This window comes from Mirounga angustirostris, unplaced genomic scaffold (genome assembly GCF_029215605.1).
Source record: "Mirounga angustirostris isolate CCGP_5_RB_7025 unplaced genomic scaffold, mMirAng1.0.hap1 SCAF_7, whole genome shotgun sequence".
Lineage (NCBI taxonomy): Eukaryota > Metazoa > Chordata > Mammalia > Carnivora > Phocidae > Mirounga > Mirounga angustirostris.
In genome coordinates, this window is record NW_026991715.1 from 29,109,000 (window position 1) to 29,129,279 (window position 20,280).

At 36.0% G+C, this 20,280-nt stretch overlaps 1 protein-coding gene across 3 annotated transcripts in view; it reads left to right on the top strand.

The window, feature by feature from the left end:
* SEC24A (SEC24 homolog A, COPII coat complex component) overlaps positions 1 to 20,280 on the top strand; it is a 68,759-nt gene that overhangs the window by 21,387 nt on the left and 27,092 nt on the right. The window contains exons 2-11 of one of the 3 annotated variants that reach the window (XM_045892748.2): positions 2,013 to 2,504; positions 7,101 to 7,271; positions 9,358 to 9,435; positions 10,034 to 10,194; positions 10,471 to 10,643; positions 11,692 to 11,794; positions 12,748 to 12,874; positions 14,728 to 14,837; positions 17,558 to 17,670; positions 19,434 to 19,552. In XM_045892748.2, coding sequence (XP_045748704.1) covers positions 2,013 to 2,504; positions 7,101 to 7,271; positions 9,358 to 9,435; positions 10,034 to 10,194; positions 10,471 to 10,643; positions 11,692 to 11,794; positions 12,748 to 12,874; positions 14,728 to 14,837; positions 17,558 to 17,670; positions 19,434 to 19,552 — 1,647 coding nt within the window. The remainder of the gene's footprint in view (positions 1 to 2,012; positions 2,505 to 7,100; positions 7,272 to 9,357; positions 9,436 to 10,033; positions 10,195 to 10,470; positions 10,644 to 11,691; positions 11,795 to 12,747; positions 12,875 to 14,727; positions 14,838 to 17,557; positions 17,671 to 19,433; positions 19,553 to 20,280) is intronic. The other 2 variants (XM_064595922.1, XM_045892752.3) reach the window with 2 other exon arrangements.

The following is a 20,280-nucleotide window of genomic DNA, read 5'->3' on the forward strand; positions in this document are numbered from 1 at the left end:
CTTGTTTATGAAGGTCTTTGGCCATTAAATGGAATAACTGATGTCAGTTGACAGTGACTTTACCATATGCATTTATTAAACTCAGAGATGAGGGTCTTCATTATACATAAATATTTAAAGAGGTGCTGGGGCGCCTGGGTGGCTTAGTCAGTTAAGCGTCCAACTCTTTGATTTCTGCTCAGGTCATGATCTCAGGGTCATGAGATTGGGCCCAAGTACGGCTCCAAGCTCAGCATGGAATCTGTCCTCCGTCAGCTCTTCCTTGTTCTCCCTCTCTCTTTCTCTCTCTCTCAGGTAAATAAATAAATAAAATCTTAAAAAAAAAAATAGTTGCACACTCTACTGACTGAGCCACCCAGGTGCCCCCGAGTGCTATCTTTTTTTTTTTTTTTTTTAAAGATTTTATTTATTTATTTGACAGAGAGAGACAGCGAGAGAGGGAACACAAGCAGGGGGAGTGGGAGAGGGAGAAGCAGGCTTCCTGTGGAGCAGGGAGCCTGATGCTGGGCTCCATCCCAGGACCCTTGGATCATGACCTGAGCCGAAGGCAGACGCTTAATGACTGAGCCACCCAGGCGCCCCCAGAGTGCTGTCTTTTTAAAAAATATTTATCTTGGGTCGTCTGCCTGGCTCAGTCCGTTAAGCATTTGCCTTTGGCTCAGGTCATGATCTCAGGGTCCTAGGTCCTGGCTTAAGCCCCACATGGGGCTCCCTGCTAAGTAGGGAGTCTGCTTCTCCTTCTCCCTCTACCCCTCTCCCCCTGCTTGTGCTCGTGCTTGCTCTCTCTCAAATAAATAAAATCTTTTAAAAAAGTATCTATTTCCTTTTACTGTCTAATTTTAGCAACAGAAATAACAGTATATTCCTGAGTAGAAGTGGTAGTTCTAGGGATTTTTTTTTTTAATAACAGCTTTAAAATGTACAATTCAGTGATTTTTAGTGTATTCACAGAGTTTTGCAACCATCACTACTATCAATTTTATAATATTTTTATAATCCCCAAAAGAAACCCTATTCCCATTGACAGTTACTCCCCATTCCCTCCTCGCCCCAGCCCCTGCAACCACAAATCTACCTCTGTGTCTGTAGATTTTGCTGTTCTGGATATTTCATGAATCATACAGTGTATCTCCTCTTTTGTGACCAGCATCTTTCACTCAGCATAATGTTTTCAAGGTTTATCTATGTTGTAAAATGTCGTCAATATTTCATTCCTTTTTATGACCAAATAATATCCCATTGTATAGATATACCCTTTTGTTTATCTCTGTTCATCAGTTGATGGACATTTTGGTTGTTTGTAATTTTTGGCAATTACGAATAATATTATGAACATTTGTGCACGACTTTTTATGCAGGTTAAGAGTGGAATTACTGAATTATATGATAACTATGTTTAATACTTTGAGGAACTGCCAAACTGTTTTCCATTGTAGTTGCACCATTTTACACTTCTATTAGCAATGTGTGAGGGTTCCAGTTTCTCCACATTCCTTTTTTTTTTTTATTAAAGATTTCAACTATTTATTCGAGAGAAAGAGCCCAAGTGGGGGGTGGGAGGGGCAGAGGGAGAGGGAGAAGCAGACTCCCGACTGAAGCTGGGAGCCCGACATGGGGCTCGATCCCAGGATCCCAAGATCATGACCTGAGCTGAAGGCAGATGCCCAACCGACTGAGCCACCCAGGTGCCCCATCCACATTCTTGTTAACACTAAAATGTTTATTGACTTTTACATTTTAGTCATCCTACTTGGTGTGAGTGCCACCTCACTGTGGTTTTGATTTGTATTTCTCTAATGACTAATAATGTTGAGTGTTTTTGCATGTGCTTATTGGCCATTTGTGTATCTCTTTGGAAATATATTGAATGTCTGAATCTTTTGTTCATTTTTAAATTGGGTTATTTGTCTTTTTACTGTTTAATTGTAAGAGTACCATATGTTTTACTGTATTTCTTAAAGTATTTTTATTACTTTGTTTGGAAGACTAATTTTTCCTCCTCTTATTGGAAGGTCCTGTCCAAAATGCACTGATGTCTTCACAAGTGTCAGTGAATGAAGGATATAATTCTCAGCTTCCAGGATCCTACCCTCATCTAATACCAGCAAAGACATTGAATCCAGTCTCTGGACAGTCTAACTATGGTGGTTCTCAGACTGTATCTCCGTTAAGTATTTATCAGGGACCTGGGCAGACTCTTTATAGACCACCTGTAGCTTCTAATCCACTGACACCTTCACTTCACAGTGGTCCTGTTCCCCGAATGCCACTACCTACTTCTCAGAACCCAGCTGCTACACCAATGCCTTCTGGTAGCTTTCTTCCTGGAGCCAATGTACAACCACCTTTGAATTGGCAGTATAACTATCCATCCACAGGATCACAGACAAACCATTGTCCTCGTGTATCATCCCAACCAGCTGTATCTGGGAATACAAATTTGACAAGTCATCAATATGTTTCTTCTGGAGATCCTTCACTTCAAAACAACTTCATAAAATCAGGTAGCGTTCATAATAGGAGTGCTTACTATGTAGAAGTGGGAAAATTTTGCCTGTTTAGATGTTATAATTAATATTTCAAGACTTAAAACCAAATGGAGGACTGTTGGTTTTCTAAATCATTGTTAATCTTTAAATAAATTACTTCTCTAACCTTGCGTTAACTTAAAATCATGGGTTTGCTTCTTACCTGTGAAGGTATCCTCTGTGTTTCTTTGAGTCACCCATGATATTTCAGGGAATCAGGTATGCATGCAGAACCACTTCCTTAAGGACTTGCCATTATTTTTATTAACTGGGTTCCATCTTAAGCTCAATCCCTATGGTCTCTTTTTTTGGTCTTGATCTGAGGCTTGGGTTATCTTTTTGTTATGACTTAGACTGTTTTGGTCCCCAGAAACTGTAGGATCCTGGAGGGGCAGGTCAGAGCAGACAATAACTTTTGTAGTGAGGAGTGAGTGTTATTAGCAGAACCGCAGTCAGAAAGCAGTGAGCAGAGATTTATATTTATTTTTTCTTGTGAGAGTTTTATAGCTTTAGCTCTCCTATTTACGTCTTTGATCAATTTGGAATTAATTTTTGTGTATAGTGTGAGATAGGGGTTAAACTTCATTCTTGTGCATGTAGGTATACATTTGTCCCAGGACTATTTGATGGAAAGACTGTTCTTTCTTTTATTGAATGGTGTTGGCACCCTTATTGAAAATCAACTGATCATAAATGTAAGGGTTTATTTTGGGACTCTGAATTCTTTTCTATTGATCTATAACTATCTATACCAGTACCAAACAACTTGATTACTGTAGGTTTGTAGTAAGCCTTGAATTTGGGAAGTAGGACTCCTCCAACTTTTTTTTTTTTTTAAGATTTTATTTATTTGAGAGAGAGAGAGAGCACAAGCGAGGGGAGGGGCAGTGGGAGAGTGAGAAGCAGACTCCCCACTGAGCAGGGAGCCCCTAGCAGGGCTCATCCCAGGACCCTGAGATCATGACCTGAACTGAAATCAGATGCTTAACAGTACTAAGTCACCCAGGTACCCCTTCAACTTTGTTTTTCTTTTTCAAGTTTGTTTTGGCTGTTCTGGGTCCCTTGGCATTTCCATAAGAATTTTAGGATTAGCTTGTCAGTTTTTGCAAAGAAGGCACCTGGGATTTTGATTGGGATTGTGTGGATTTGTACATCAGTTTGTATATCAAAGTTTGGTTGTATCTGGTTCACAAGGAAGTTCATTTAACCATTTCATTGTTCCTATTTAGCTCTTAAAATTAGTGTCTTGTACACTTAACAAAATTAATAGTGTTACTTTGAAAAGCATTTAAAATTCTGTATTGAGATCTGCATGTTGATTCTGTTGTGCCAACATCCTCAAGGAAATGAACTAGTAAAAACTTTCAAATGAAATAGTAGTATCAATAATTACCTTGTATCTGTATTCCTGTGTACTACATATATTTCAATTGCTGAAACTATTTTTCTTAGCCTCTGATCAGTGATTGGCTCCAGTGAATACATCTTGCATTTTGGCCTATAAAGGTTATAGTTGCTTCTAGAAAACTGGTTTCTTTGTAGAAATCTTCTGATCTGCAATTGTTCAAACTGAAATCCATCTGGTTACTTTTATTCTTATTCTGCACCATGAGTGAGCATCAATCACTTGAAATTAATGAATTTTCATCTCATTATTGATAATTATAGGTAACATTTACTGAATGTTTTTATTTTCCAGCACTTTGCCAAACTTTTATATGTGGTATCTTATTTAATCTTCACAACAGTTTCTTTTACAGATAAGAAATGAGGCTTGACTACTTTGCCCAAAGCCACAAGAAAATAGTTTGGGAAAAGCTACTATTTAAAAACTATTTAAGAGTAGGTGTAGCTTCTTATTAAAAAGCACATCATCAATAATCTGAAATGTTTTTGGGTGTCACAAGCCCTCAGGTAGAGGGCTACACCACAGATGTGGTGAAAGAGACATAAGTGAGTGACAAAACTTAGGAAGTTTCTTATATAAAAAAAAGGGGAAGAAAGATACATAAACTAAGAAAATGAACCTTAAATAAATATATTACTACCCTGCTTTTTTCTTAGATACTTCTAAAAAAATTCCTCATTATTTATTTATTTATTTTTTATTTGAGAGAGAGAGAGAGAGCACAAACGGGGAGCATCAGGCAGAGGGAGAGTGAGAAGCAGGCTCCCCGCTGAACAAGGAGCCTGATGTGGGGCTCGATCCCAGGACCCTGGGATCATGACCTGAGCCGAAGGCAGATGCTTAACGACTGAGCCACCCAGGCGCCCCAAATTCCTCATTTTTTTTTTAAAGATTTTATTTATTTGAGAGAGAGAATGAGAGAGAGAAAGCACATGAGAGGGGGGAGGATCAGAGGGAGAAGCAGACCCCCCGCTGAGCAAGGAGCCCGATATGGGACTCGATCCCGGGACTCCAGGATCATGACCTGAGCCGAAGGCAGTCGCTTAACCAACTGAGCCACCCAGGCGCCCCCAAATTCCTCATTTTTTAACACTTCATTGGTAGTTATTGCCTGATTATCTGATCTCAAAACTGTATCTATGTTATACTAAGTCTCGAGTCCACATATTAAATTTCTCTTACTTTTTTCCTTTTTTTTTTTTTTTTTAAGATTTTGTTTATTTCAGAGAGAGAGCATGAAAACATGAGCGGTGGGGGAGGGCGTCAGAGGGAAAAGCAGACTCCCCGCTGATCCGAGAGCCAGATGCTGGGGCTCAATCCCAGACTCTTAACGGATTGAGCCACCCAGGCTCCCAATCTGACTTTTTTTTCCTAATCAGTCTTTTAACATCCTTACATTAGCTTTAGGGATCTGGAGGGCAGGTTCTAAAACTCTAGCTATTAATGTTACAAATAAGAATTATACAACTTGAGGGGTGCCTGGGTGACTCGGTTAAGCGTCTGACTCTTGGTCTGAGCTTAGGTCTTGATCTCACGATCATGAGTTCAAGCTCTTTTAGGCTTCACACTGGGTTTGTAGCCTACTTAAAAAAGAAAAAAAATTATTCAGCTTGAAAAAATGTCTATGAAATGTAGCATGTTGTGGTTTCAATTTTTTTTTTTCTTAAACCTGTGAAAAATCTCTATAAGCTCACTTGTATTTTGTTAAACATTAGGTTGTTACACCTTGGTGGCCAGATGTATCATACATTCTTGCTCATGCTGAGTTGGTAGTGTACCTTGTCCTTTTGTTCTTTTGACTTGTCTGTATTGCCATGGATATGTGTCAGTGCTTCCTTGATAAGGGAGTTATATGGCAGTAATCTGATTATTGTCTTCAGTTGTCAATAGGGCACTGATTTGTCTTGTTGGGAACTATAAGGTTCAGTAATAACGATCATTTTTCATTTTGATCCTGGAAAATTGAACAGTATTGAAGAAACATTGAAAATTCTCATATCTGGGTATCTTTATCCCCTTACTTTTAAAAATCACAAGATTTTACAAATACAGGTAGAATATAAATAAAATCCATTTATTATCTATTTCACTTAAAAATTCAGAAGATTAAGAAAAGTCCTGGAATGAAAAATTAAATCACATTCTTATCAGTAGTATTTTATCTACTTTGTAGACTTTGTTCCTCCTCTTTGACAAATGAGAAGGTGGGAACAACGTTGTTGACTTGAATGAGCAGGTGGTGTGGGTTTTGGAACTTTTGATATCACAGAGAGGAATTTCCTCAGAAGTAACTGATAATGTTTTTACACTCATCAGCACTTACTGTCCTGAGAGAAAACTGGTGAAATCGAGGCAGCAAGATACTGGTAGACAGAAGTATAAATACCGTGTCATTCTTAGTTTAGTTTGATGAGTAGTGTTAAACTTCTCAGATATCAGTGTTTTATAAAGTATATACATTAACTTTGTATCATTTCCTGATTTTTAAGCCTAGCGAGTGTTCTTTTCCTTCTTCCTTCCTTCCTTCCTTTTTTTTTGATTAATTTTTGTGAGATTAATAATTGTGAGCAGGGGAGAGGGACAGAGGAAGAGGGAGAGAACCTTAAGCAGTCTCCAAAGCTCATCGTAGACCCCCAAGTGGGGCTCGATTCCAAGACCCTGAGATTATGACCCAAGCCAAAATCAGGAGTCGGTCACTCAACTGACTGAGCCACCCAGGAGCCCCTAGTTTGTAACTTTAGAAAGCTGTCAACCTAATTAATGTTAATTGAATGGACTACATTAATAGGACATTAATAACATTTTATTCATGTTAATTTCTATTGGAATATTTGATATTCTGTTGGAATATTCTGTTGGAATATTGAACCTCTGTGACCAGTTAATAAAAATTAATCAATAAACAGGGCATTGTATCTACCCTATAAGTGATTTGATGCTGCTTTAATAATTGACAAATAAGAAGCATGTAAAAGAGATTGTAAATGTGTAAAGCATGCATATAAATTAAAAAGTCATAAACCTGAGCAGGTAACATATTTCTGGTAATTTGTTAGTGATTTTAATTAAAATGTAAATTTGGAAGTTACTCATATTTGGTAAAAGGCTGTTTTGTCCTTTTTCTTAGTTTTTAAGTGATTTGTGAAAAACTGATGTTTCTATAGGTTCTGCACCCCCCTTAGTGAACCCACCTCTGCCTACCACTTTCCAACCAGGAGCTCCTATTGGGCCCCCTCCAACTGGAGGACCACCTCCAGTGAGGGCACTCACGCCTCAGAAATCATCACATAGAGCTGTGCCCCAGCCCTCATTTAATTCAGCTGTCAACCAAGAAGGTAAGCAAGGCAAAACCAAGTCAAATCTAAAGTTTTGACTTGGGGTGGAAGGATGAATATTATTTGAATTCTTTGCATTCAGATAATATTTTTTTCCAGAAATTTAGTTGTTTCAGTTAAGGAAGGCCTTCAGGAATACAGAGTTTAAAAAAAGCTCCTTAGAATTCTTTTTTTGTTGCTGGGCAGATTTTAACAATCATGGCTCTAAAGTTAGGTGCCTTTTGGCAGAGGAAGGTGGGAGGAGAATTTCTGCTTTAGAACTGTCCTTTTAATACATTGGCTCTTTTTCATGGAAGCAGTATTTTGTTTTCTGCTATTATTGTAAATATTAACAAATATTTATCAACCTAAATAAAAAGTAAAATATGCAAGCATTTTGAAGTTGTATATAAACAACATTTTTTTTTTTTTTTAAGATTTTATTTATTTGACAGAGAGAGAGCGAGAGAGGGAACACAGCATGGGGAGTGGGAAAGGGAGAAGCAGGCTTCCTGCTGAGCGGGGAGCCCGATGCGGGGCTCGATCCTAGGACCCTGGGATCATGACAGGCAGACGCTTAGACTGAGCCACTGGAGGCACTGCTAAACAATAAAATGTTTTAAAGCATTGTCTTCAGATACAACTTTAAAATATAAGTTTATTAGTTTCAACACTATATTTTGTCAAGTAGGAAATTGATTTTAGCAATAACCTAATGCTGGGTTATGCAGCAAATGCAGTAAAATGTGGAAATAGGAAAACAGAGGAGGGAAAAACTGCTGTCCATATCCTACTACTGAATACTATCAATATTATTTTTGTTTTTTCTTCTATCATTTCCTTTTTTTAATATTATATAAGTAGGGAAAAGAGGGACCTGTGAATATTTTGAAAAGAATGGTGTTAACAATGAGTAACAAAATGATAATGTCCCTCTGTTTGCCACATTATAATTTTGAAAATCAAGCTACAATAAATACTTGCATTTTTATTTTTTTAATTTTTATTTTATTTTTTATTTTTTTAGAGATTTTATTTATTTATTTGACAGAGAGAGACAGCCAGAGAGAGAACACAAGCAGGGAAAGTGGGAGAGAGAGAAGTAGGCTTCCTGCTGAGCAGGGAGCCAGACGTGGGGCTCAATCCCAGGACCCTGGGATCATGACCTGAGCCGAAGGCAGACACTTAACCACTGAGCCACCCAGGCGCCCCAATACTTGCATTTTTAACCAACTAAAAATATGCCCAATGTTTTTGTTTACTTTCTCACTGTGTCTCTGTCAAATAAATAAATAAAATCTTAAAAAAAAAATAAAAGCAGTTTTATTAAGGTTTTCTGTATCAACTCATGGTTAAAGTCATGGTGGTCTTGAGAACTGGAAAGAAATTAACTGATTTTATCAACTATTAAACTTATCTATTTGGTGTTAAAATGACTATTAAAGTTAGCACCTTGGTACTTAGAAGCTAGAGGTTGATGCTATTCACTAATTTTAGTTTCTTCTATACCTGACTTAGAGCTCATAAATAGTAGAGGTACCTAGAAATAGATTTTAATTCTTTGTAAGCAGATGTCCCTGGCATTTATCTTTAAATCTTTAAATTGGGGGGAAAGCAAGTTAAGATTTTTATTTTTAGTAGTTGTTCCCTAGAATAAAACAATCATTCTATTAACTTATATCACCTTCAAAATAATTCTAGATTCCACTCTTTTCCTTGTTTTGAAAAAAAAAAGTTTTTATCCTCATAATTTATTTTCTCTTTAAATAGTACTGATTTTGATGACTTTTTTTTCAATGTGTACTGTTTTTTAGAGGTTTTTAATGCTGCTCTCAACTGCTGAAATCTTTCAGATAGTATGTAATTTTATAAACTGCACAAAGGACCATCTGTTTTAGAAGTTTGTAAAATTATTTAAAACTTTTATATATTTTGTATATTTAAAAACATGCATTATTTGAAATTTTTATTTCAACATTTGACATTTTTCCTGGGCTGTGGGTTAAAGTATTTATAAAGTTATCTTAAATTTTAGACATTAGCGCTCAAATCTTTCAGAAATTGTAATAATTGTTCTAGTTTATATTGTAATAAACTTCCTTTTTAGGTATTACATCAAATACCAATAATGGATCTAATGTGGTTCACAATAGTTATGATGAAATTGAAGGCGGTGGCTTCTTGGGTGAGATGCTATGAAAGTTGTTTTTTGTTTTTGTGTGTGTGTGTTTTTGTTTTGTTTTAGTATGTGTTCATTATAGGAAACAGTGAAAAAAACTTCATAATCATGTCACACAGCAATAACTCATGGTAGCATTTTTTATCTCCATACCTTTAGATTTTTGTTAGTTTTTTTTTTTTTTCCCCTTTAATTGGGATCATGGGTTTTATTATTATGTTCTGGCTTATAGAGTATTTTTATGAATTAAATCTATTTAAGTATATTTAACGAGTTGAACATTAATATGCTTTCATTGACGTTTTGAATTAGAATTTTAGTCTGAATATAAAGTTTAGTAAATGATACAAAAGTAAATTAACCATACCAAGCTTATTTTTCTTCATACAAGCTTATTTTTATGTGTTTTTGGTTATAGTCTACATTAACTAGATTTTAATCATTGCTATTACTTTGTTAGTAGTGTTTGTCTTATGTTGCAAATTTGATAAACGAAAGTATTAAATTACCCAAAGGATTTTAGCGTTATAATTCAATGGATGTATATGTTTATTTAAAGTATTCCGGAATATAAAATAGAACTTAAAAGTTACCTTGTTTCTAGCAACACCACAGCATGCTAACAAGAATCCCACTATGAGCCGAAGTGTTGGGTATTCATATCCCTCCTTACCACCTGGTTATCAGAACACAGCACCACCTAGTACAACTGGAATGTCACCCTCTTCCATGAATTACTCAAGTGGGCCACAGGGCTTTACTCAGGTAAACTTTTTTTTTTAAACCAATTTTCCATCTTTTGATTTAAACTGTGTAGACATAAAAGTTTTAGGAAGCTGTAATGAATACTTTTAACCAATTAAAATAATGGATATTTCATAAGACTTGTTTTATTACATATCCCCAGAACCAAAAAAAATTGACCAGGAAATCTAGATTAGTTCTGTTATTTAGAGAAAAATTAAGTAACCAAGTCCTTATATACGTCTGTTTTCAACTGAAAACATAAAGGCTACTTACTTTAAAATTATGTATCTCTAGACTCCCTTAGGTGCTAATCATTTAACTGCAAGCATGAGTGGATTAAGTCTACATCCAGAGGGGCTAAGAGTTATCAATCTTCTTCAAGAAAGAAATATGCTTCCAGCAACATCTTTGCAGCCTCCTGTTCCAAATTTGCATGAAGATATCCAGAAACTCAATTGTAATCCAGAGTAAGGCTTCAAATAGCATTTCTTATTCACTATGACATTTTATTCTAGAAGTTTTGTATTTTTTTGGGAACCATGCTATTATGAACAAGCAGTACAAACATTAATTTATGAAAATAGTTTTGCATGCAGGAAAAAGATCTTTGTTAATTGCTTACTTGATATTTGAAATATTCTAACTCAAGAAATAGGGTTGTAACTTCTAGGCTGATGACTGCTCTTATCAGCTCTAATGGGACTATGACACTCAATATCACTGTGGTGAATACATTATTTTTTTTAAAGTCCAAGTTTGATTCTACATAATCCTTTATTTGCTCTCATTTTAAATTATTTTTCATAACAAACGTAATACTCTTTTGTCCCTTAAAATGGATCATTAATTTAAATGTATATGGTGATAACTTTCTGATAAATTGAATTTTGTTATTTTTAAATGGTCTTTTTAGAACCTTCAACAAAACTGATCTTTTCATTAATAAACTTAAGCTTGCATTTGTACATTTGTGTCATCACCTTTTAATTCCATTGTAATCTAAATTTATATAAAGAAAAATAAGGGGCGCCTGGGTGGCTCAGTCGTTAAGCGTCTGCCTTCGGCTCAGGTCATGATCCCAGGGTCCTGGGATCAAGTCCCACATCGGGCTCCCTGCTCAGTGGGAAGCCTGCTTCTCCCTCTCCCACTCCCCCTGCTTGTGTTCCCTCTCTCGCTGTGTCTTTCTCTGTCAAATAAATAAATAAATAAAATCTTTAAAAAAAAGAAAAATAAGTCATTTGTTAGTCTGGGCTGCTTATGCACAAGCCAAGCCAAGAAGAGACTATTTTAGTTATATAATACTGGGTTGTAACTATCCAGCCTCTCTTTCTGAATAGGACTTAAATATTTAATGGGATAAAATTTGAGAGGGCCTATTGAAAAGTTTCTTTGTAATTTGATCCACTGTTAAAATGTGTACCTTTCAAATCTTTTTTTTTTTTTGCCCAAAAATAATTATAGCAACAATTGACACATAATTCTTTTTTATGATACATGGTTTTTACTTTGGTATAGGTTATTTCGATGCACGCTGACTAGCATTCCTCAGACTCAGGCCTTACTGAATAAAGCCAAACTTCCTTTGGGACTACTGCTTCATCCTTTCAAAGACTTAGTGGTATGTTTCACTAATGAAAGTAAATGTCTAATGGAAAATTATCTTGGTGATGAAGAATTTTCTACAGTAGTGCAAGAATCACATGTGGAATTTATCTGAGCTATCTTTAGGAATTTGACCATTGACAGGTTCCTTTATTTGTAATTCAGCCATCATTTTTATTACCAAACACTTCAAAATGAGGTAAAATAAGCCTATTTTTGAAAAATTCAAGCGATACTGAAAGGAAATAAATGAATAATGCTATTTTAAAAGTTGTAAATTATTTGCCCATTTAAAATACCCAGGCTCCCAGTTCTGCCATTCTTGGAGTAAATTTGTTGCTTTCGGAAGCTGTTCCCTCTGCTGTTTCCCTCCGGGGAAAAACAAAGAAGCCCTTCCACTTTTGTCATAAGGCTCTGGGACCTTGACATACTCTTGGGAGGATCAGTACATAAGTGAAGTGACTATCCCAAAACAAATTTATATTAAGACTTTAGAACTTCTAGTATGTAGGATAAACTTTAAATAGGAGCATAATTGCAGAGTTTAATTGAATACTATACCTTTACCGTACTTTATGATTTTCATGAGAATTTAGTAAGCCTCTTAATGTAACATGAAGAAAATTCCTAATTTACTTGGTCATTTCATTGGCCATTTACCATCCATCTCAAAAATACATTGGATATTTACCATGTTGGTTTTATAATATAAATGTTTAATGAGAAAATAAATACTTTTTAAAAGGCAGGATTTAATGAGAATGTTTATGGAGAAAAGTAGTAGTTTTTAAAATCAATACATTTTAGCTATATAGTATTTTTGTGTGACAGTTTGGGCACCTTTTTTAACCCTTGGTTTTTTTCTCCAAAATTAGAGTATCCCAGAAGTTACTTGAAAGGTATGGATTAGTATTTGGCCTTTAGATGTAATGATCATTGCCTTTAAAAAATTAGTTCTGTTTTTTTTAGCAATTGCCTGTGGTTACCTCCAGTACAATTGTGAGATGCCGCTCATGCAGGACATACATCAACCCTTTTGTCAGCTTTCTGGATCAAAGGAGATGGAAGTGTAACTTATGTTACCGAGTCAATGATGGTATGTTTGTTTTTTTTTTTAAATATTTACAAATTTCAGTTTACGTTGTAGGGAAAGCAGATAATATGAAGTTTAAAGAAAAATACAAAACAAAACCCAATACCCTGTCTTACTTACCTATAATCCTTCTACTCAAAGATAACTTCTGTTAACTTTTTCTACACATTTCTACATACATACATACATATATATGTGTGTGTGTGTGTATATACTTTTTGAACAGAAAATGTATTATTCTGATACCACTGTTTTACATTTATTATATTGGGTATATAATAAATGACATATTTCATGGTATTATTTAAGCCTATAATTTAAGAAATATTTTTATTTAGAAATTGTCCCATGGCTTTTCTCTAGGGTGAAAGAAAATAAGTCCACAGAATAGCTGCCATTAGATACATTCACTGCTTTATGAAGGGTGGTGGGCAGTGCTAGAAGGTTAGTTGAATGTAGTTTTTTCAGTAATTGAGGAAGAGGAGATCTCTTTCAGAAGTTGCTTACAGTCTATGTTTAAGGAATATCATCTAACCTAAATAAAATCTTTAAAAAAGGGGGGGGGTGCCTGGGTGGCTCAGTCATTAGGTGTCTGCCTTCGGATCAGGTCATGATCCCAGGGTCCTGGGATCAAGCCCTGCATCGGGGTCCCTGCTCCACAGGAAGCCTACTTCTCCCTCCCCCACTCCCCCTGCTTGTGTTCCCTCTCTCGCTGTGTCTCTCTCTGTCAAATAAATAAATAAAATCTTTAAAACAAACAAACCTTATAAGGAATATCATCTAACCAATAACACTTTATTAGGATTAGAGAAGAAAAAGGGTATGCTGATAACCATATTGAAATTTAGGTCTCCGGGATACCTGGCTAGCTCAGTTGGAGCATGTGACTCTTGTTTTTGGGGTAGTGAGTTCAAGCCCCATGTTGGGTGTAGAGCTTACTTAAAAAAAAAAAAAATTAAAATTAAGAAAAAAGAAAACTGGGTCTCCTGTTTGAAAGGAAATTTCATTAAGCATTGGAAAATGGGGAATTTAAGAGCTTTTTAAAAACCATTCTTATGTTTTTTAGGAGTAAAGTGAGCATAGAGTAAGAACATAATTTTTACTCTCTAATAATTTAGAAAATGTATGTATAGTGTTTGGTATGCCTTTAAAATCTTATGTATATGTGCTTCAGTATGTGAAATAAATTTATAAATAAAGGTAGAAGTCACTTTAGTATGCAGCCCAGACCATTTCATGAACTATGGCTTACTCTTTAACATATGTAGAAATTTGAATTTCTAAACAGTTAATGGGAAGACAGATGCAATGCTAATTTAGAAAATATTCTTTGAGCACTAGTATATTATAAGTGGTAGGTAACTGATGTTCCATAAAGGCATCATTAATTAATGGAAGTCACGGAACTGTTAGTCTTTAGCTTGTAAAATATTTTTACCATAGCTTTGTAGGGTCAGCCATAGTCTATACATTTTGTGTCAAATGTTAATATTTGTGTACCATTATGAAATTTAAGACAAAATTTAGTGTCACATTTAAGATAATAATTGGTATTTAATGAATTTTTATCATCATTTCAAGCTGTTTTAGGAAAGCAATTTCAGCAAGAATTAAGACAAAGAGTATATTGGAAGGTAGGAAGAGAAAAATCACTGTGATTGTGGCTGTAAAAGCAAGACATACTTAGTGCCATTGAGTGTGGGGGAAACTTGAACTCAAAAACAAAGTATATTTATCTTTTAATATTTAGTCTATATTGGCTTATCTATAAATCCTCAAAATAAGAAAACCGCTAAATGCAAGATATATCACACTTAATCCTTTCAGTTTTATCATTGTATGTTGTTGACTTATAGTTCCTGAGGAATTCATGTACAACCCTTTGACTAGAGTTTATGGAGAACCTCACAGAAGACCTGAAGTTCAGAATGCTACTATTGAGTTTATGGCTCCTTCAGAATACATGGTAAGCTTTCATTTTTTATGTAGCATATTTATTAAACACTGGGCTTTAAATAAAACATTGTAGCATCCTTTAACAAAATTTTATGTTTTTAAATTTTATAAGTTATACTTGTTCATTATAAATGTAGTTAATTAGTATATAAGGGTAAATTTGAAAAGTAAAAATATATGTAAAATTTCACCTATATTTCTTGTGCATCAATTGAGAAATTTGTACTATAATACCAGGATCATACTTACTTTTAAGTCACTTCCAATTTTTTTCTAATAATGCCGTGATAAACATTCTCTTGCAAGTACTATTACACACTTATATGAGAATCTGAGGTCTTGCATTTTTAAAATAATAATTATGCCTAATGTTTCATTAGCACTTTACATTTTACAAAGCACTTACATATTTTTTGATCATTACAAACAACTGTCTGAATTAAGCTAGGTGAATGCTGTTAATCCTGTTTTACAGATATGAAAAGAGTTAGGTGACTTGCCAAATATCCTTTAAGTAAATGGGAGACCTTGCATAAAAATCCATGCCTTTTGATTTGGTTACTCTTTCACCATGCCATAATTGCCTCTAAATAAAGGGAATATGAAGATAAGACTTAACATCTAACTTTTTATATTTTATTTTACCTTGTTATGTTTTTGTGGGGTAATCTCTGGGCAATGGGAAATAGAAATTATGAGAGTTCATTTTCTTTTCACCACAGAAAAGTGCAATGTAGAAGACAGTTTTGTGACACTTAAATGGTTGGTAATAGTTTTCCCTAGTGTCTCTTTGTTGAATTAAAGCCAAAAAATCAGAAGAAGCATCTCTTCTTTTGTATTAGCCTCCTGGGGTGTTTTTTATCTCCCAGGATTTGCAAAACTGACTTCCTTTAAATTTGTAAACTTACCTTACCTATATTGCAAGCTGTTTTTTTTTTTTTTTTTTTAAGATTTTATTTATTTGTGAGAGAGACAATGAGAGACAGAGAGCATGAGAGGGAGGAGGGTCAGAGGGAGAAGCAGACTCCCTGCTGAGCAGGGAGCCTGATGTGGGACTCGATCCCGGGACTCCAGGATCATGACCTGAGCCGAAGGCAGTCGCCTAACCAACTGAGCCACCCAGGCGCCCTATATTGCAAGCTGTTTTGCTCCTTCTCCGCTTATCTCTTAGGTGACATATGCTATGAATCTGGCAAGTGGTCTGTGTAAAAAAATATAAAAGTTAGTACACTCCAAAAAAAAAAAAAAGTTAGTATACTACATGCGCAGTTCTCATTGTGGTTATTTGATGCTTTTTATTGAATTGAGAACAAATCTTTGAGTTTGGAATTTTAAAATATAGTTGTACATTTTTATGGATCTTGACTAAAATGTGTTGGTTAAGGAACTAGCTCAGGCTAACTTGATTTGTCACTTTCACAGTTCTAATTTCCCTAAATTGTGAAATATAGTGTACATATGGAAAAGTCTATAAAACATGTGTAGGTCACCAAGTAATTATAAACACCCTTGTTAGCACCGTGCAGGTTGGAAATTGAACATTGCCAATACTCCCAGAAGCCTTCTGACTACATTTTCTCTCCTTGTCCTAGAGAAAAACTCTTCTGACTTAGGGCAATTCACATCTTCATTTTTCTTTTTCTTTCTTTTTTTTTTTTTTTAAAGATTTTATTTATTTATTTGAGACAGAGAGAATGAGAGAGAGAGAGCACATGAGAAGGGGGAGGGTCAGAGGGAGAAGCAGGCTCCCTGCCGAGCAGGGAGCCTGATGCGGGACTCGATCCAGGGACTCCAGGATCATGACCTGAGCTGAAGGCAGCCGCTTAACCAACTGAGCCACCCAGGTGCCCTTCATTTTTCTTTTTTTAACTTTGCATCTGAAAACAATATAATATGGTTTGCCTATTTTTAAAACTCCTGTTATTTCTTTTTTTTTTTTTTTTTTAAGATTTTATTTATTTATTTGACAGACAGAGAGCACAAGCAGGGGCAGCGGCAGGCAGAGGCAGAGGGAGAAGCAGGCTCCCCACCGAGCAGGGAGCCCGACGCGGGGCTCGATCCCAGGACCCTGGGATCATGACCTGAGCCGAAGGCAGACGCTTAACCATCTGAGCCACCCAGGCGCCCCAAAACTCCTGTTATTTCTCTCTCTCTCTCTCTCTCTATATATATGGTTTTTTTTTTTTAAGATTTTATTATTTGAGAGAGTGAGAGAACATGAGCACGGGGAGGGAGAGAGGGAGAAGCAGACTCCCCACTGAGCAGGGAGCCCGATGCGGAACTTGATCCCAGGCCCCTGAGATCATGACCTGAGCGGAAGGCAGACCCCCAACCGACTGACCCACTCAGGCGTCCCTCTATATTATTTTCTTAATCCATTATTGTTTATTAGTGTCTCCATTTATCTTTTTTTTTTTTTTTTTTAAAGATTTTTTATTTATTTATTTGACAGAGACATAGCGAGAGCAGGAACACAAGCAGGGGGAGTGGGAGAGGGAGAAGCAGGCTTCCCGCAGAGCAGGGAGCCCGATGCGGGGCTCGATCCCAGGACCCCAGGATCATGACCTGAGCCGAAGGCAGATGCTTAACGACTGAGCCACCCAGGCGCCCCTAGTGTCTCCATTTAATCTGTAAATAATATTTATTGTTTTGTTGTAGGTGGATTGGACAGATGGTAAGTTTAGATTTAATCCTGTTAAATGTCTTTAATGAGATCTTTCTTTTCTTCAGTTACGACCACCTCAACCTCCAGTGTACCTCTTTGTATTTGATGTATCTCACAATGCAGTTGAAACTGGATACTTGAATTCAGTTTGCCAGAGTTTGTTGGACAATCTGGATTTGTAAGTATCTTAATTCAGCTTAAATTTGAAACTAGCAGTGTTTGCAAAATGAATAGTTTCAAAATACAAAAAAATGCTATATATAATTATGTTCTAAATGTCCATTTAAACTCATTTGTTAATTTCAGGCCTCACTCTCTCTGAGAAACATAAATTTATCTAATCCTCCCATACACAAACACTTTTTTCCCCCTTGAGTATTTTCACTCAAATCTCTGTCAGCATATCTTCTTACCTATAAATAATGGCAATTATTATTATTATTTTTAAAGATTTTATTTATTTGAGAGAGAAGGAGAATGAGAGAGAGAGAGAGAGAGAGCACAAGATGGGGGAGGGTTCAGAGGGAGAAGCACACTCCCCGCTGAGCAGGGAGCCAGATGTGGGACTCGATCCTGGGACTCCAGGATCATGACCTGAGTCGAAGGCAGTCACTTTACCAACTGAGTCACCCAGGTGCCCAATTGCAATTATTTTTAACCTTAAGATACAAGTATCACAGCAAACAAAATTAGCATTAAATCCATAATATGATTTAATACCTGGTTCAATTTTTGGTTTTGGTTGTGTCAGAAATGCCTTTATTGTAGGTTTGTTGAAATAAGAGTCCAAACAGTGTATACATGTTACATTTAGTTGTCATATCTATTAAGCCTCTTAAAATATCTGTACTTTTTTTTTTTTTTTTAAGATTTTTAAAAATTTGTCAGAGAGAGAACACAAGCAGGGGGAGCGGCAGGCTGAGCAAGGAGCCCGATGCGAGACTCGATCCCAGAATCCTGGGATCGTGATCTGAGCCAAAGGCAGACGTTTAACCGACTGAGCCACCCACGCGTCCCAAAATATCTGTACTTTAAAATGGTTTCTTAGATACTTAGTGTAACCTATAAAAGCTAGTATGACTTTTCACTGTAATGAAATACAGTGTTCTTGTGTGGTATGGAAGAATGTGAAGGACCAGATCTTACCAGAAATGGACTAAGTCCCTCACCTGGGCGAAAGGAGGCTCCTTGTTCTTGCCAGCATTTGTATTTTTAATGAGCAACAAGAATGAAAACTAGCTTGTCTAAGAAACTGAAGGTCCACATATTTAAGACAAATACTTTTGCTGCTCTTAAGATGAACAATGTAAGAAGAGATTTGGGTAAACTTTTTAAAAGATGTGCAGTATATTAATTTATATTATATTTTAGGGGCTCATGGGTGGCTCAGTTGGTTAAGCGTCCAACTCCTGATCTCAGGTGTTGATCTCAGGATCTTAAGTTCAAGCCCTATATTGGGCTCCATGCCCAACTTAAAAATATGTAATGTGTGCGTATATATGTATATGCATATGTGTATATACATACACACATATGTACATATATATATTTTAGAATTGCTAAATGGTAATTTTTTGAATTATTTTTGTTAAAATCATCTACAAAGTTCACTATAAGAACATGAAAAGGTTTGTATACACTCTCAAGTATTTTTTTATATACCATTTCCTATGTGATTTATGTAACTATATAGGTGTAGTGAGTTTTGGATTGCTGTATTATTGCAGGGTTTTGTTGATTGTTTGGGTTTATGGATAATGTTTTCACTTTGAGTCGAGTCTGTTTTCATGCTAATTAAACATTGGGTGGATTGAGCATTTATTTCGGGACAATTTCCATAACACAAAAGTAGTTCTTTGTATGTTAACTCTTCACAGATATTTTTATATATGTATGAATATGGAAAAACTTGATGCAATACTCTTCTGCATTTGTTTGTAGGCTTCCTGGCAACACTAGGACAAAAATTGGCTTCATTACATTTGATAGTACAATCCACTTCTACAGTCTTCAAGAAGGTCTCGCTCAACCTCAGATGCTAATCGTTTCAGATATTGAAGGTATATAGTATATACTTAAAATTATTGAAACACCTTAGGAGTTTTCAGTTTTATAAATATATCATGAATATTTGACATTATGTATGTATGTTTGGTGTGTATGATATGACTGTACTATATTGAGGAAAAAGACCTTGAGTATAAAATCATAAGCTTATTGGAATTGTAAGAGTCCTTTTGTCCAATCCCTCATTTTACAGAAGAGAAAACAGTAATAGAGGTAAAGTGAATTCGGAGGCAACAAAAACAAGTTAATGTTCAAACTCAGATTAAATGTAGGTTTCTTTTTCCCTTCTTTCTTTCTTTTTTTTTTTTTAAAGATTACATTTATTTATTTGACAGAGAGACCCAGTGAGAGAGGGAACACAAGCAGGCAAGCAGGGGGAGTGGGAGAGGGAGAAGCAGGCCTCCCGCCAAGCAGGGAGCCCGATGCGGGGCTCGATCCCAGGGTCCTGGGATCATGACCCGAGCCAAAGGCAGACGCCCAATGACTGAGCCACCCAGGCACCCCTCCCTTCTCATTCATTTATTCAAAAAGTACTTGAGGAGAGACATATAAGAGAAATGGAATAGAATAGAGGGCCCAGGAATAAACCCTCACATATATGCTGAACTGATTTTTTTTTTAAGATTTTATTTATTGGATGCCTGGGTGACTCAGTTGGTTGAGCGACTGCCTTTGGCTCAGGTCATGATCCTGGAGTCCCAGGATTGAGTCCCGCATTGGG